Source organism: Xiphophorus couchianus, chromosome 8, assembly GCF_001444195.1.
Source record: "Xiphophorus couchianus chromosome 8, X_couchianus-1.0, whole genome shotgun sequence".
Classification (NCBI taxonomy): domain Eukaryota; kingdom Metazoa; phylum Chordata; class Actinopteri; order Cyprinodontiformes; family Poeciliidae; genus Xiphophorus; species Xiphophorus couchianus.
The window spans coordinates 26,614,310-26,631,305 of NC_040235.1; the positions used below are offsets into that span (position 1 = coordinate 26,614,310).

The 16,996-nt window shown below is 39.3% G+C and overlaps 1 protein-coding gene across 5 annotated transcripts in view; it reads left to right on the plus strand.

The window, feature by feature from the left end:
• slc4a5b (solute carrier family 4 member 5b) overlaps nucleotides 1-16,996 on the plus strand; it is a 35,552-nt gene that overhangs the window by 6,112 nt on the left and 12,444 nt on the right. For 4 of the 5 annotated variants that reach the window (XM_028026516.1, XM_028026515.1, XM_028026518.1 and 1 more), the window contains 15 exons: nucleotides 2,689-2,818; nucleotides 3,095-3,255; nucleotides 4,282-4,437; nucleotides 4,616-4,723; nucleotides 6,701-6,756; nucleotides 9,608-9,765; nucleotides 9,832-9,919; nucleotides 9,999-10,153; nucleotides 11,326-11,451; nucleotides 12,619-12,793; nucleotides 12,913-13,046; nucleotides 14,047-14,227; nucleotides 14,298-14,388; nucleotides 15,288-15,346; nucleotides 15,565-15,756. In XM_028026516.1, the coding sequence (XP_027882317.1) occupies nucleotides 2,689-2,818; nucleotides 3,095-3,255; nucleotides 4,282-4,437; nucleotides 4,616-4,723; nucleotides 6,701-6,756; nucleotides 9,608-9,765; nucleotides 9,832-9,919; nucleotides 9,999-10,153; nucleotides 11,326-11,451; nucleotides 12,619-12,793; nucleotides 12,913-13,046; nucleotides 14,047-14,227; nucleotides 14,298-14,388; nucleotides 15,288-15,346; nucleotides 15,565-15,756 (1,970 nt within the window). The remainder of the gene's footprint in view (nucleotides 1-2,688; nucleotides 2,819-3,094; nucleotides 3,256-4,281; nucleotides 4,438-4,615; nucleotides 4,724-6,700; nucleotides 6,757-9,607; nucleotides 9,766-9,831; nucleotides 9,920-9,998; nucleotides 10,154-11,325; nucleotides 11,452-12,618; nucleotides 12,794-12,912; nucleotides 13,047-14,046; nucleotides 14,228-14,297; nucleotides 14,389-15,287; nucleotides 15,347-15,564; nucleotides 15,757-16,996) is intronic. The other variant, XM_028026517.1, reaches the window with a different exon arrangement.

Consider the following 16,996-nt stretch of genomic DNA (forward strand, 5'->3'; position numbering starts at 1 on the left):
AGGTGAGTGAGCAATGCAGCTTGGTTTTGGAGAAAATGGCCGTCGGGTTCTGCACAGAACTGCACGCAGACTGATGTTGCTAAAAGATGCAAAATTCAGCATCTGTCAGGGTGAAGGACGCATCAGTGTGTATAGGTTCCATTTTGGCAAGTGGCTGATACAGAAGTGTTAGCTGTAGTTTTGATGATAATATCGGGAATGTTTTGCCCAGAAACAGAGAATCCTGTTGTTAAGCTCCAGCATTTTATATTCTCAGGTCATGACTGAACACCTGCTGTCTGCTCAGTCTGCATGCGCAGTGATTTCTTTTTATGCAAACACACCACGCAGAGAAATGCCATTTGCTCAACAGGACAGATATGGATGCAGTTTTTTTTTTCTTGTAACGTCAATTAGAGCTTCACTTTTTCAAAGTTTGTACACATTGTTACTGTGAAAAACATTCTCAGTACTTAAGTGAATCAGTCTGTAAGTTTCCAAACAGCTAAAAGTTTGAAAGGAAACACTTATGCAAAGTATTGCCATGGATCTCCTTTTAGCTATTTGAGAACTTTAGTATGAAATTCTGGATGAACTTAGACTTCAACAGATTTCTACGCAGAGGCTAAATGTATTTGTCATTAGACATCTGTGTCACTGTTAAATGTAGATGTAGCTCTGGTTTTGATATTTAATCTGGCTTGAGACCAAACCAAACAGTCTGGTCTACGGTTCTCTACGTTTAGACTAAATGTATGCACCTGAATAAGTTAGTTAATGTGACAATTCATTATAAAACAAGCCACATCATAATACTCCTACTACTACTTGATACTTTCTTCTTTATCTTTTCCACCAGCACCAACATCCGGTTGCTAATCACATAACTCGTGATGCAACAAGTGTTTCCATTGCAGATTTGTAAAACTCACTAATTCCAATAGAGCCATAAAACCACCTCATGCTAGCACAAAAACCGTCTTATCAGAAAATGCAAGTTTTTTTCATTGAGCAAATTTGTGTTTTTGATTCCAATTTGTGTCATTTTAAGGCTAATGGAAACACAGCCACTCTTCCTCATTAACAGAATAACTAAAACAATGACTCTGTTAGAGAAGGAAGACTACAGGTCGGATGAATACTACATATTGCTGTATTGTTGTTTTATTTTCATAACATTTTTAATCATACAAAACCTATCCTTACCAAATATTTGCTTAATAACTTACTGTCATAATCTAAAATAGTCCTGCTATGGGCTTTCAGTCAGGCTTATGGTAAAATTGATGCCTCCTATGAAACCTATCAACATTTGAGAAAGTGGCTACATGGTATTGATCACCCTGCTGAGACAGACATGCCGACTGTGTTTTTCCTTCTTTAGAACTGATAGATTAGTTCTGTAGTGAGGTCAGTAAAGGAGAATGATGTTCTCTTTCCACTGGCCGGAAAAAAATGACCCAAAACTTTGCAAAAACAACACATGACAACGTCCCACCCCCTCTTCCTGAGGGATTACATTGGCTGCTCAGAGTTCAGCCATAAATAGGCACCCAGACTCTGAGCTGCATCTGAAACAGTGATTATTCTTGGGGACATTGTTTTGAACTCAATACGGCTAAATACTAAATATCGTAATTGTAGCACACAACACAAACCCTTCGTAAATAAAAATGAATCCAATTGTTTCATCATTTTTCATCAGTGACTTCCTTTAAGAGGAGCAAAGTGATGATCAGGGACGTTGTGAACTCTGGCGTGCGAGTGAACTGCAGCCTCCTGGCTCAGGATGGTAATGGAGATTGATCTGTCTAAAATAAAATTAGAAAGAGGTGTTGGGTGATGGATCTCACATGGTCACCAGATAATCAGTACAGACACTAAAGTTTGTTTGGTAAGGATGAATAATGTGTCTCAAAGGAGCAGTATTATGTAAAATTAACGTTTCTGAGCTTTACATGATCTCATAATGTTATTCTCTCAAAACATAACTGGGGTGTTTCCTTGATTTTTTTTATGCATGCTTGAGAAATCAAGCAAAATTGTGTTTTGCCTACATTTTGGTTTTGTATTTGGATCATTGTTGGTCTGTTGCCTAGCAATCACTATAGGAGTGATTGGCTTAAATCACTCACAACATGGTTCCTCTGTTAACCTTTAACAATGTTTTTACCAGCGTTGCTCTGAGAAGTAGTTCATATGATGAGCTTAGGTGATGAGCAGTTCCACCAGCTGCTTGCTAATTGATGCTGGCTAGTCTGTAGGAGCTGAGTGGGGAGTATAAGGAGAGGGCTGCTCTGTGAAGGAAACTTGGAAACTGCAGCTCCGAGGAGGAGCTTCGTCCTTGAAGGCCATCCAGACACCAGTGACCAGTCAAGCAACATTCGCATAACAGTTCAACCCAGGGCTGGTGTCAAGAAGTGAAGGCAAATGTCTCCCTGCAAACAAAATGATGCAATTTTTATCTCCATGTCAATGAGAACCAATTTTAGCACTTTGGATGAAGTATGTGAGAGTCTTTAATCAAGTGGTCTTACCTCCTCACTGGACAGCTGAGCAATTATCTAAACTAAAATTGTAATCGATTAAATGAGCTGATTTATAAACATTATGCAATAATCACCGTCCACCATTTAGGTTTGGATGAACTTTGCACCGAAACTGTCAGGGCTGCAAACAAAATCTGAGATGGATTGTGTGTATCTGTAGTTTCTCCAGCTGCAGAGCGTCTCCGCCACATCCTGGGTGAGGATGACACCACCCCAACACCAACCATTTTCACTGAGATGGACACACTGCAACATGATGGAGAAGAGCTGGAATGGAAAGAGTCTGCCAGGTACATTTATCACAGAATCACAAGTACCAGGACCAAGGTGGTTGTTGCTTTAGGATTTCAGGTTGCCTTTTATAGGGTCTAAAGGTTCCACTTGGTTCCCTGAGGCGGGTGAGTAAAAGCAATCCAACACTCCATGTGACTAAAGCAAAGGGAAAATCAGTCTTACTGATTGAAACATGAACACTAACCTGTGGCTAGAAATATCCATTTCTCCGTCTTTCTCTTGGAAGACAAAAACTTGACCGTTATTTGCTGAGTTGAGCCGGTCCTCTTCAGGTGGGTGAAGTTTGAGGAGAAGGTGGAGGAGGGCGGAGAAAGATGGAGCAAGCCTCACGTCTCCACGCTGACCCTCCATAGTCTGTTTGAGCTCCGGACCTGCCTGCAGACGGGAAGCATTCTGCTGGACCTGGAGGGCTACTCACTGCCACAGATAGTGGGTGAGTCTCACAAGACGTGTCGTTTAAATCTTGAAAGGATAGTTTAGGTTTTTACCAAGGAGTGTAAAATGGGTTTTTATGAACTTACCAGAGGTGGGTAGAGCGCAACTTCAGAATATTTTCAGTCAAATAAAAAGTAAACAGAAGTCGTCCAAGAAATTGCTCAAGTAAGAGTAAAACAGTATTTGGTTAAAAAAAAAAAAGAAAAAAAAAGTCTACTCAAGTGCTGAGTAACTGATCAAATTATCCATCATTTAATATTTAAAAATGACGTCATCAGATGGACCAAAATCTAAAGTGAAGAGGAAATTTGGGTATTTTAAGGATCAAAATGACAATAATTCATATAAGTAACAAAAACATAACAAAGTTAGGCAAAAGAAAAAAGTTTCCAAATCAGTTTGTTTCAATATACATATACTTATGAAACTTTAGCAAAAACTGCAGGTGTATTTCTGTTTGTTTCTCATTCAGTCAGTGGGTAAAGAATCCAGAAGTTTTACTCAAGTTAGATTAGAGATACTTCATAATGAAATTGCTCAAGTAAAAGTAGAAAGTACCTAAAAATTGTAGTAAAAATACCCTTAAATGTCAATAAAAAAATTCTCACATAAATGTAACTGACTAAATGAAACTAGTTACTACCCTTGTTTGACTGCAGACAGAAAGTAGAATTTTATGACATGACACTTAAAACAACAAATATTGCAGATATTAAAATTCTATATATTATGAGGCTCTATTTTACAGAAAAGATTCAGAAGTGGATTAGAACATTTGCAGAACAAAAGGGACAGATAATAAGACCTGTTTGGACTCACTGGTACAAATGGTAGAAGTTGTTGTTGATATTTACTGATTGGGCAAAAAGTTCAACCCAGGGGCAGTGTTTGGGTTTACCTTAGTTTTAAGATTCTGTCGAGTAAAAACTCCAAATATTCTCATAAGGAAACGGTGAGTTCATGTTGTCTTGGGGAAATATTGTTAAATAATCTGAATACTAAATGCATAAACATTTTGCCTCAGAGGAAATTGTGGATCGCCAAATAGCCGACGATCTCGTTCCTCCGGATCTGAAGGAGAAGATCATCTTCGTGTTGCTCAGAAAGCATCGTCACCAGACCAAGAAACCAATTCATCGCTCGCTGGCAGACATTGGAAAGTCCTCCAACACGCCCTCCAGTGAGCGTTTACATTTTCATTTACAAATCAACAAAAAAAGTCTAGAAGTTCTTGATCATTTCCAATCATATTGCTTCCTTTGTTTTCTGCCATCATGATGATCACCAGTTGCCCCTCTCTCCTTGTGAAATCAGCTCTTCTCTGTTCATTATTTCCATATCTGCTGCTGGTCTGTCAGACCGTAGTCCTCAGGTGAATCTGACTCGTAGTACTAGCTCAGCTTCCGGGATCCACCACTCCACCGAAGACCTACGCTCTCGGCAGTCAAGCAGCCTTGGCCACCTGCGTGAGTCTCAACCACACACACACACGCACGCCCCTACACGCCCACGCACACACACAAATATATGACACATACTGTATGTTCTAACCATATATGAAAGAAAATAAAATAATTAGGGGTGTAACAGCTATGTCCAATGATATCTGTCACCCGACTGAAAACAAACCCTGGTGTGTTTATGAAGTGGAGCTAGTGGTGCTTGTTTAGCAGCCTAAACAGCATTTATTAATGTCTACAGAGTTACTATAGAGACCTGGAATATAAAACAATTAACAGCTTGCCCATTCTTGCAGTGGTTTGGTGTGGAGTGCTGCAGAAAATACTCTACTGTCATGGCACTTTAATGAATTAATAAATATACACAGTAACTAATGTATGGCTGAAATTTGAAATCTGTGCTGATAAAATTTGGAATGTGCTGCTAAACCCCTAAAAATATAGATGTGGTAAAATTAATTGGCAGGAAGGCGCTAATGTGGTATATGACTTTGTTAAACAATAAGATTTTTTACATATTTGTTAAAATTGTCGCCATATTGTGACAGTATAATTATGAGACAGATCTGTGACAAAAAGGAATCAAGCTTCTCCACCTAGTGCTGCTATTGTCACCTGCAGAAATGCTCCGCTCCCGCTCAAAATCAGCCAATCAGAACCAGGAGGAAGGTCTTTGCACTATCAATCATGCTTATGTACACGCTGCTCAGTGTGCTAATGGTGGAGGAACAAATTATTGTTCCAGGAAAACCGCTTTTCTGCCGTCATCAGTGGCCATGCTAACTAGCTTTAGCGTTCATCCAGAAGAAGCAGTGGCATTGCAGACAGCATGGCGGAGAGCTTGAGCAGCGCTAACTAAGACCCTCCTCCTGGCTCTGATTGGATGTTTCTGACTGAGCTGTGTGTTTCTGTAGCTAGCACAAGGATACAATACTGTCACAACATAATGAAAGTTTTAACAAATATGTAAAACAACAGATTATTTTATGAAAGTTATACATTGCAGCTTTAACTAAGGTCAAGTTTGTTTGGATGGCACATTTTAGCAACAAAGTTGAGGTAAATGAACTTCTGATTGCAAACCTAATATTGCACTTAATATTAAAGTAGAAATTTCAACTTTCAGTTGGATTGTATTTATTCAGTGAAGGGAAAACAAACATTTGGGGAAAATGATTTCAACAATATCAGTGATGGAACAATTACTGGGTCCAGCGCTGACCGTTCAGCCAAGAGAACAGCAGAGGCTTTTCCTGGCAATCAGCTGATTGCTGATTGCCACTGAGCATGCTGGGATACCGGGATGCATACATATATCCCTCAAGTAACTTCTGTATCATTTCTGCTTTGCACATCAGGCAAATGAAAGTCATGGGTTTCAAATTCAAAGTTCATAGAAACTCTAAACAGTAAAGTTTCATTGGATTAAGTTTACATTTACTTTGAAAAAATTGTAATTTTCAAGTTATTTGACAAACCTGCACTCAAATGAAAGGCAGGATTTTTTTTTAAGTATTCAAGGTGAGATTATGTTAAACGCAATAACACACATTGTACTTTGTCGCAATCTTTTACACTTTTCTTTCTTAAGTTGAATGTGTTATTTTTTCGATTTAATCAACACCGTTTTCCACAAATTCTGCCTCCGGCTACTGCTACTCAATGCTTTCTGTGTGCACGCATGGAAAAATCTGCGTGTGCTTCACACAATTTACGGTGCATCCGGAAAGTATTCACAGCGCTTCACTTTTTACCACATTTTACGTTACAGACTTCACGTTACAGAGATCAGAATTTATGCAAGTATTCACAGCCTTTGCTTGATACTTTGTTGATCTGCTTTGTTGAGAACCTTAATGGCCTACTTGTACTTTGATGTAATGATTCGGAACGTTTCAATATATAATGTAAACAACTGTTGATCCTGTTAACTACATTTGAACATCTTTGTGATTCCAGAATAAGTGTGCTCTTTCTCCACAGATCCTGCCCAGAGCCGAAGCATGAATGACATTTCAGACACGCCGAGTACCGACCAGGTGAATGTTGTCTTATTGTACTTTGTGTAAAAGGAAGTAGTGTGTTTATTGTTGCCATTTTTTACTGCCTTTACTTGATGAGCATTTATATTTCCAGTGTTCATGTCGGATCATTGATATTTGTATCTCATTCTTGTAATTCCAATTCTGGATCCCTTTTAAATTTTTGGACTCTCCTTTTTAATTTTACTCTATGGGTGTTTTCATACCTTATAGTCCCGTCGACTCGGTTCGATTGGGGACCAGAATTGCATCATTTGTTCCAGTTTCAGCTGCTGTGGTTCTATTTCACACTGCACTGTGTCAAACCAATCAAACGCTTTGCAATACCTATTCATCCTCCTCGCCTGTGGGGGCGCTGCACCAAGAACAACTGACGGAAACGATATGAAAACCTCTGAAGATCACACTGAGCACAAGTTTCTTCTTCACAAAATGTACATAAAAAGGAGTGGTGTCAGATTTTAGCGGTTGTGGGATTACTTTTTTTGTCGATGGTAAAAGACCACGAGACATTTCCTCCCGCTAGTGCTGGCCTTGTGCGTTTGCTTTGGTTGAATTTACCCAGAATGCCCCGCGCTATAGTCTGCTTCCTGCTGGTATCCACATAAGCTTTTGAACCGAACCACAGTTCACTTCAGCCAAACCGAGACCGAGGTTTGAGTTCGGTTTTTGGTCCTTATCAGACGTTGATTATGCCGTCACAGCCGACCAAATGAACCTGTATAGGCAAATGAACTGGAGTTTGATTAAAACTGACAAAAACTAAATTAAAACGGGCTTGGTGCTCTACCAGAAAAGCTCTGACTTCTTCAGAACATTTAAAGAAACAGCTGTAATTGAAAACATCCAAAGCAGATTATAAACTGTGCAGTTCTCTTACAAAGCAGCTGCACATTTAAATTCAAACAATTTGCAAAGCATTGAAACTGATCCCGGGATCTTTTTCAATCTGATTGGTTCTTTTCTCACTATAAAGATTTGAAACCATGATGTGGCCATGAACTGTAGCTTCAAATAACTGCTACTTCCATCAGCTTATAATAGGCTACGTGGCAAAAAAACCAAAAACATCGGCAGTTCTTTGAGGATTTCCAAAGGTCACAAGTATTGCTTGTTACATAAGCGGCAGAAATCATGTGGTGTTTGGGGAAATAAGTGGACACACACTTCAAAGCGAAGTAACGAAACATTCACATGTGACCGACTGTTCAGAAAAGCTGGCTTTGTACCTCCGAGTTTTCTTTGTTTTTGATAGTTTGCATAAATACGGGATAAAGCAGCGGACGTGCTATCAAGTATTCGCAACAAGATTTCATATTGTCGCAAATAAATATCCAAAAGAATAAATGCAGATAGCAGAATGGAAAAAACAACTTCGGCCAAGTGTTGGTGTGTATGTGTGTGTGTGTGTGTGTGTGTTGTACTGTTTGTTTAGGACCAAAATGCAAAGGCAGGCAGTGAAGGAGGAGCAGCTGGTGTATTGACTCTGAAAGCAGCATTAACAGATTATGAAGAGATTTTGATTTAAGCGCCCACCGCTCCACTGCCACGTGCTTTTTGGCAGAGAAGCAGGGGTACACAACAGCAAAGCTGTAACACAAAGTTACAGGATTTTTTTTTTTTTTTTACTGTATCTATGTTTGCAATTGTGAAATAACAAAACAGATAGAGCTTAGTTGGAATGTAGAGGCATAAAGCCCATTTAGTAATGCAAAAACAAGAGTTATGGTCACTCTGCACAGCTGTGTACTTCAGTATGCTTAGTATTGCTACTAATGAGAGTAATTACTTCTCAGTGATCAAAAATGTGTTCCAGTGTCAGATGAACTTGCTAGTACATCTTCAAGAATTACAATTTTGTGTATTTTATTGTATAAAAGTGCAAAATATGTGTTGGAAAGTGAAGCGGCCATTTTATAGAGATTCATTACACATGCAGTAAAATATTTCAAGATTTTACTTTTTTAAATGTTCATGATGATGAGTGTCAGGTAAAGAATACCCAAAATTCAGTGTCTCAGAAAATGAAAATATTACATTAGACCAAATATTTAACTACAAATATCAGATTTTTCAAAAGTATGTTCATTTCTATGTACTCAGTACTTGGTTGGTGCTTCTTTTGCATGAATTTCTGCATCAATGCACTGTGGCATGGAGGAGATCAGCCTGTGTCACTGCGTAGATGTAATGGAAGCCCATGTTGCTTTGATAGCTGCCTTCAGTTCAGTTTAGAGCAGGGGTGGGCAATCCTGGTCCTCGAGGGCCGGTGTCCTGCAACTCTTAGATGTCTCTCTGGTTCAACACACTTGAATTCAACAGCTGAATCACCTCCCAAGTGCAGTCAGGTTTTCCAGAGTCCTGCTAATGACCTCATTATTTGACTCAGGTGTGTTGAAATAGAGATACATCTAAACGTTGCAGGAGACCGGCCCTTGAGGCCTGGAGTTGCCCACCCCTGGTTTAGAGGTTCATGAACTTGCTAGTACATCTTCAAGAATTACAATTTTGTGTATTTTATTGTATGTAACCTTAGCAGGTGTTTTGAGTTAATTAACTAACATCATGAGTTTCCATAAATAATCTTTTTCACAGTACTTTCGTTTTCTGAGATCCTGACGTTTGGTTTTTCTTTATCTGTGAGCCGTAATCATAAGAACTACAAGACACAAAGGCTTGGAAAATTTAACGCTATGTGTGATAATTCTGAACGAAGCACGAGTTTCACTTTTTCAGATGACTGGCAAGAAAAATTGCACTTTTATCTCAGATTCTTTGAGATCTACTAGTATTTGAGGGGGGAAAAACACCACATCACTCTTTTGAGAGCTTCCCTCCCTTCTTACAGCTGAAGAATAAGTTCATGAAGAAGATTCCTCGTGATGCAGAAGCTTCCAACGTGCTGATTGGTGAGGTGGACTTTCTGGACAAGCCGTTTGTCTCCTTTGTACGCTTGGCTCAAGCCACCACTCTGGGAGGCCTCACTGAGGTTCCTGTGCCAACCAGGTAGGATCTTCCCTCCATCATCACTTTGACAAATGTTCTGGGTTTATCAACCACTCTGCTCTTCAGGTTCCTCTTCATCCTGCTGGGCCCTCAAGGCAAAACTAAGTCCTACAATGAAATCGGCCGAGCCATCGCGACTCTCATGGTGGACGATGTAAGAAGCTAGCTCAGTCCGACGTTTCTAGAAAAAGCATTTGATCATTGGTGTGACTGCAGCCTCTTGTTGCGATCAGCTGTTCAGTGATGTCGCCTACAAAGCGCGGGACCGTGATGACCTGATTGCAGGAGTTGACGAGTTCCTGGATGAGGTGATTGTCCTTCCCCCAGGGGAATGGGACCCCAAAATACGCATTGAACCCCCAAAGAAGGTTCCATCAGCAGAAATGAGGTAAGTCCTGGGAAGATTGTTTCTATAACAATGTAATGTTCTTGTGAGGATAACACCTTTTTCAGCCGCTGCAGGTATTAGACCTTGGACTCGATTGCCCCGGGTCTAGAGCCGGAGTGTCACGTTCATTTACATTTTGGGTCGAATCAACATCACAGAGGTTCTTAAAATGGATGGTTGTTGATGTAATACTTATTAACAATCTGTTAAAATATGAATAAATAGCAGTGTTTGAATTTTTAAAGTTAAATAAAATTGAAATTCTTTTCCCATCTATCAATCCCCTACCGCAGCGTTTCCCAATTCCGGTCCTCAGGCCTCCCTGCCCTGCATGTTTTAGGTGTTTCCCTTCTGCTACACACCTGGATTGAATATATGGGTGATCAACAGGTTTCTGCAGCACTTGATGGTCATGCAATCATTTGAATCAGCTGCTCTGGAATAGAGGCACATCTAAAACATGCAGGGCAGGGGGGCCTGAGGACCGGAATTGGGAAACGCTGCCCTACAGGATTTCGGGACAGCTTTTGTTTCACTGGTTTTGTGGATCTAATTTGAAAATATTTGCAAGAAATTTCACAACATTTGCAATTGATGACTGCAAATGTGACTTTTTGTTGGGCATGTATAGACTGTAACTTGTAAGGAAATCTAAGCAGCTGCAGATTAGAAGTAAGAAATGCTGCCACCTGCAGGTGGAAGTTAGCAAAAAACTGCAATAAACTCATGATTGTTCATTAGTGCAAAACAATTGCAGGATTCTGTTGATTTTTAATTAATTTTCACAAAAAAGTGGAGGGATTGATTAATGCAATTTGGCAGGAAACAAATAAAAATGCCTTGATTTGACTGATAAAATAATATTTAAGTGTAAAATTGTTATCTTATATGTATTTATGTGCATATATATGCATATAGAAAGTCCGGCCGGACTTGGACCCGGATCTTGAGTATGACACCCTAGACTCTATGGTTTTTAGATACAGTAAGTTTTGGATATTTTGTTGTATAAAGTAGGTCACGATCATTTTATACAATACAATTCCCTTAGAGCATGTATCATTATAGTTTTACAGTTGTTATTTAAAGGTCTTGCAGTCTGAGTACCTGATAATGGCAAAGAAGCTATTGTGGTAAATAAGAAAAAATTGTGCTAACTAATTGTGTTGCAGGAAGTCAGTCCTCAACCTGAACGAGCTGGGTCAGATGAACGGCTCGGCTGGTGGGGCCGCTGGTGGAGAAGACGACGATCTTCCTGTTCAGCATGAATTGGGAGAAGAGCTGAAGTTCACTGGGAGGTAAGCAGAGAACTTTAAAAGGAATGTCTGCAACAAATAGTCACAGACAGTCTGAAGGATATTATAAGCACAGAGCGTGTGTGTGGGTGTAAGCATGCAGCGATATCTGCTGGGAAAACATGCAGCGCCATCGTCCAACTACTTCCGGTCGTCGTCTTCTTTGTGGTTTGCACCAGTCTCAATATCTGGTTGTTGATCATGTGACTTGTGTGATGGGAAAAAAAGTGGTTCTACAGTTTGCAAGATAAACCAATTTCAGTACAGCCAAAAAAAAAACCCCATCTCATCCTAGCACCAAAACGTTTTATAGACAAATGAGAGTATTTGTTGAATTGGTTTGTTTCCATTAAGCAAATTTATTTTCAAAATGTCAAATTGCGCAATTATAAAATGTAGCAAGTGTCTCTGGGAGGTATTTACATAAGTTTTTATAGCCTGTGCTTTGACACAGAGCTCCAACGTGGTCATTTATTTCTATGGCAGGAACTGGGTGACTATAGTCTGTATTGAGAGTTACCTGCCAATAATAAACAGATTATTTGAGAGAAACTGCTCCAGAGTGCCCTGGACACCATGCTAAGGCAATAATTCATCTTTCAACATTACAACAACACCAAGCATCCAGCCAAGATAATAAATCTGTGGAATCAGGAGCAATATGTATTTGACCTGGATTAGACCAACTCTGAACATCTCTGAAGTAAAGTGCTACCAATGGCGCTCCAAACACATATAGAGCAAAGACTTGATGCTTATGTACATGTGATTTATTGATTTGTTTTATTTAAAACCAGGACGATAGAGCACATTACCCAGTTCTACAGTCCTTCCACTGAGAGAATAGACTTTATAATACTGTTAGTTAATAAAGCACTGAGCAGTTTAGCAGCACGATACATTAAAGATCTGCTGTTGTTGTATCAACCATCCAGACCTCTCAGGTCTTCTGGTTCTGCTCTGCATCCAGAACCAGAACCAACCATGGAGCTTTCTGCAGCATTCAGCTTCTATGCACCACAAATCTGGAAAAAACCTTCAGAAAACTGGAATTTGAATTAACTTGTTGCTGAACTGTGCTTTATAAATAAACTTGATTGATTGATTGATTGATTGATTGATTGGCCGGTTAAACTTGTGTTGAACTTAGTCCTGTTTGTTGTTTTCCAGATTTTGCGGTGGCCTGTGGCTGGACATCAAAAGGAAGATCCCCTTTTACTGTAGTGATATCTACGATGGCTTCCATATCCAATCCATCTCTGCAGTGCTCTTCATCTACTTGGGCTGCATTACCAACGCAATCACCTTCGGCGGACTGCTGGGAGATGCTACGGACAATTACCAGGTCTTAGTAAACATGCGTAATGTCTACTTAATGCTGAAAGTAACAGAGCAGTAGATTTAACTGACTGTACGTTAAATACGTTTGACGATCTACCCGTCCTCCTTGTCTCGTTCTTTCAGGGAGTGATGGAGAGTTTTCTTGGCACTGCTCTGGCAGGAACCGTCTTCTGTTTGTTCGGCGGACAGCCTCTCATCATCCTCAGTTCAACCGGACCCATTCTCATCTTCGAAAAACTGCTTTATGAGTTCAGCAAGTGAGACAGACGGAAAATAATATTTCATTTGCTTCATTGAGTTTATTAGTTCAAAATGTTCTCTTGAGACTATATTGAAACTGAAAGGAATACTGTAACAGAATCAGGTAATAACTAAGCACGGTAGTTTTAGCATGCCAATTTGTATTTATTTATTTATTTTTTTGTATTATCAAGTTTATTAGTTTTGATTCATTTGCTCTTAACATAATTATACAATGTCTAGTTATTGACATTTTTGGCATTATGTTCTCGTCTTTTGCAATTTGCAATGGTTTTTCTTTTTAAAAGAAATCAAAAGAGAGAAAAACGCATATAATAATTTAACCAAAAATTGGTAAAAGTATATAAACATATCTAACCATAGGGGGGTCCAAATAATTATTGTCTAACAAGATACAATCTTATTGGATTAAAAATAGTCTGTCTACTGAATTTAAACAAACTTCTAAAGACAGACCAAAAAAAAAACCACGCTGCCATTTTTATTTCTTGGCAACAAGTTAAAGTTTTTTGGTGTCTAGAAAATGAGCTGTGTCAAAATCATTCTGAATATAACATCACAAATCAGCAGGCAGTGACCCTCACCCAACAACCCCAACCCTTCCCCGTTACCTAGCAACCCAATTTGAGCTCCAGTCCATTTGCTCGGCTGGTTTTTACCGCTGTATGTGCTGTAATGTGGCTGCTGGAAAAGACAAGTGTTTTGTTGACTTGCCTCCTGCACAACCAACAAGACTTGCTGCAGAGGCTCTACTTTTGCTTTTCAAAGATGCGATGTTGCATAATTGCACATCTGCCATTTAAACATAGACTGAAATTTCATTATCTAAGAATGATTTTGAGCAAAAAATGTAACGAGCATATTTTAGACCTATCCTAACCCGTTCAAGGAAACTTAATAAATCACCCGTAATATTGCTAAATAATGAACACAAGATGGTGCATTGTGACTGACGGCATCTCCTCTTACTTTTGCTCTGATTGGCTGCCCTAACAGGAACAACAGCATAGACTACATGGAGCTGCGGCTGTGGATCGGTCTGCACTCGTGTCTGCAGTGCTTTCTGCTGGTCGTTTCTGACGCCAGCTACATCATCAAATACATGACGCGCTTCACAGAGGAGGGCTTCTCCAGCCTCATCTCCTTCATCTTCATCTCGGACGCCATTAAGAAGATGGTGGGTAACATGACGGAAGATTTGTAGACATCTTCATTGTGAACACACAAACATGTCCTATTTCCCACAGGTCGGAGCCTTTCAGTACTACCCAATCAACCGCGGCTTCAAGCCAGATTATGTTACATCCTACAAGTGTGAATGCGTGGCGCCGGACCAGGGTGAGACTTCAAACTGTCCACAGTTTGTTCTTTTGACTAGAGCTCAATGAGAGGAATGTGAAGCATGAGACAGTTTGGCTCAGGTGACACCGTCTGGTGCTGAACAAGCATTAAAAAAGCATCCACTTTTTTCCCCACTTCTCTTTAAATTTCTGTCTGTTTACATAGTTGGGAATGACAACAACCCCAAATTACTGCCAGATTAGTTAGAAAGTGGCAATGTTTTGGAATAACCATCACAAAAGCTCTGATTTCAGTCTGAAAGAAAATGACAGACTAGAATTGAAAACGTGTGCAGGACAAAGTGCCTACGAAGAGGACTGAAATCCCAGCAAACTTATGGAAAAATACCTGAAACAGCTGACAAGTCAAAAAGTGAAAAAAAGGAATTTCTAAAAAAAAAAAAAGAAAAACAATTAAATGTATGAATACGTCTGGATTCTAAACAAATTGGAAAGGTTTATTCTGAGATTAGAAGGTTAAATATAACTGATACAGTGTTCGTAAATTCTGGTGTCAACATAATACCATGTTGAAAATTATAATTTTAGGGAAGCTGTGGAAGAGGATTAGAGCCACTGAAGGATCAATAAAAGAATTTTGACTTTTGATTTCAAAAGATTAAAGTCAAAATTTTGAGATTATAGTCAGAATTCAAGACACAAGTCTTCTGTAGACATTTAATGTGGTTGAAATGAAATCTTTATTTTTTACTCAGTATGTATATTTTTTGTGTCGCCTTTTTATTTTTGCCTCATTCTTGGATGCTGTGTGGAAATGTGAGTAAAGTACCACAACTTGTCAGACCATGTAATGAGAACTGACGAAGCGGTCCAACAAGCTGATAATGAAAAACATAAATCATCAAAACTGACAGGAGTTCTGTTTGTCCTCTCCAGCATCTGCTGTGGGTTTAAACGTTTCAGCTCCTATGTCAGATGATAACATGACTCTGCTGGTGAGTGACCAACGGCACAAACGTTTTCCATCACTTGTGGTTTGCCATCTTATTTGTGAATACAAGGGTGGCTACTTTTTGTGCTGTTTTTTCTTTTGTTATCGCCGTTTTTTTCTTCTCTGTCTTCTGTTTGCCTTTCCTCTCCTCTCCTCTGCCCTTCCCTTTGGTTTCCTCCCCATCCTATCTCCTTTTGCCCTGCTCTCCTTCTCGGCTCCTAGTTTAACCTGACAGACCTGGACTGGAGTCAGCTGAGTAAGAAAGAGTGTGTGAAGTATGGTGGTGTGTTGGTGGGGAGCTCCTGTAAGTATGTCCCCGACCTGGCCCTGATGTCCTTCATCCTCTTCATCGGCACCTACTCCATGACCGTTTCTCTGAAAAAGTTCAAGTTCAGCCGCTACTTCCCAACAAAGGTAAGACGTCTGCTTCAGTTGGTTGGAGAAATTCCCAGGTTTTCCCTTTTTAACGTCCATGGAACGTCTTCAGCCCAACAAGATGTCCCTGCATGAGAAAATGCTTCAGTGCTACAAAAATGCTACAATCCTGTAGTTGTTCAGTTTGAAGGATAAAGCTGGTGATATTTCTCATTTATATCCAGATATTCATTTACAATGATCCTTCAAAACATTCAGCAGCTTTTCCAGTGACATTATGAAGCTAAAATCTCTTCACTTTCTGACTTCAAATTTTTCTTTACGTTGCTTTAATTAGGAGTCTTTTTCTTACAGTAGCTGCTTTCCATTGACCATATAAGTGTGCAATTTGACATTTTGAAAACAAGTTCAAATGGAAACACTTAAAGAACTTGGAAAAAAAGCTTTGGCACTAGAATGAGGTAACATTTTTTTTGGCCATATCAGAATTGGTTTATTTCATTAAACTGCGATGGAAACATTTTTGTGCATCACACAAGTCACATGATCAACATGTTACCACTGGCACAAACCACAATGACAGGAAAGAGTTGGTGGATCACGACGCGGCGTGTTTATTAATGCTTTATATCGCCTGAACAAACGTTGTCACATGTGATTTTAATTGTGTTTCTTATTTAATGGAAACACCACAATGTTGTTTTACATTAGGGGAATAGTAAAGATTTACGCACAATTGTAATGGAAACGCAGATAGTGAATATAAACACGGTACACACTTTTCTTTAATTATTTTAATGGGAATGAGAAAATGATCAATTGCTTTAAAACCTCTTCCACCTTTGATACAACTTTTATCAAGCAGTCAATGAAAACAATTCAAAACTAGAGTAGAGTCCAGCACCTCTTAATAGATGTGCTGTTGCATCTTGGACTGCCAGTGATAAAGAAATGATTGTTTAAAACCAAGTCATTCACTGTTGAAGGGAGCCATGGCGATTTGACAGAAATGATCAAAAGCTGGTCTTGAAAGTGAAGCTAAGTGATCCGAACAACAAGTGCTGGACAAGTTACTGAATACAAGACATCAAAACTGCAACAAAAACAGTTCAAATTCAAAATAAATTTGAATAACATCTGCGTAAGATATTTTTATGTTATAATTTATTCTAGACATATGAACAATAGCAGTGCATGTCCACTATAATGCATTAGATTTGTTTTCTTCCCTTCTCCCATGGGCTTTGATCCATTAAAACCTCTCTGCATATTTAAATGA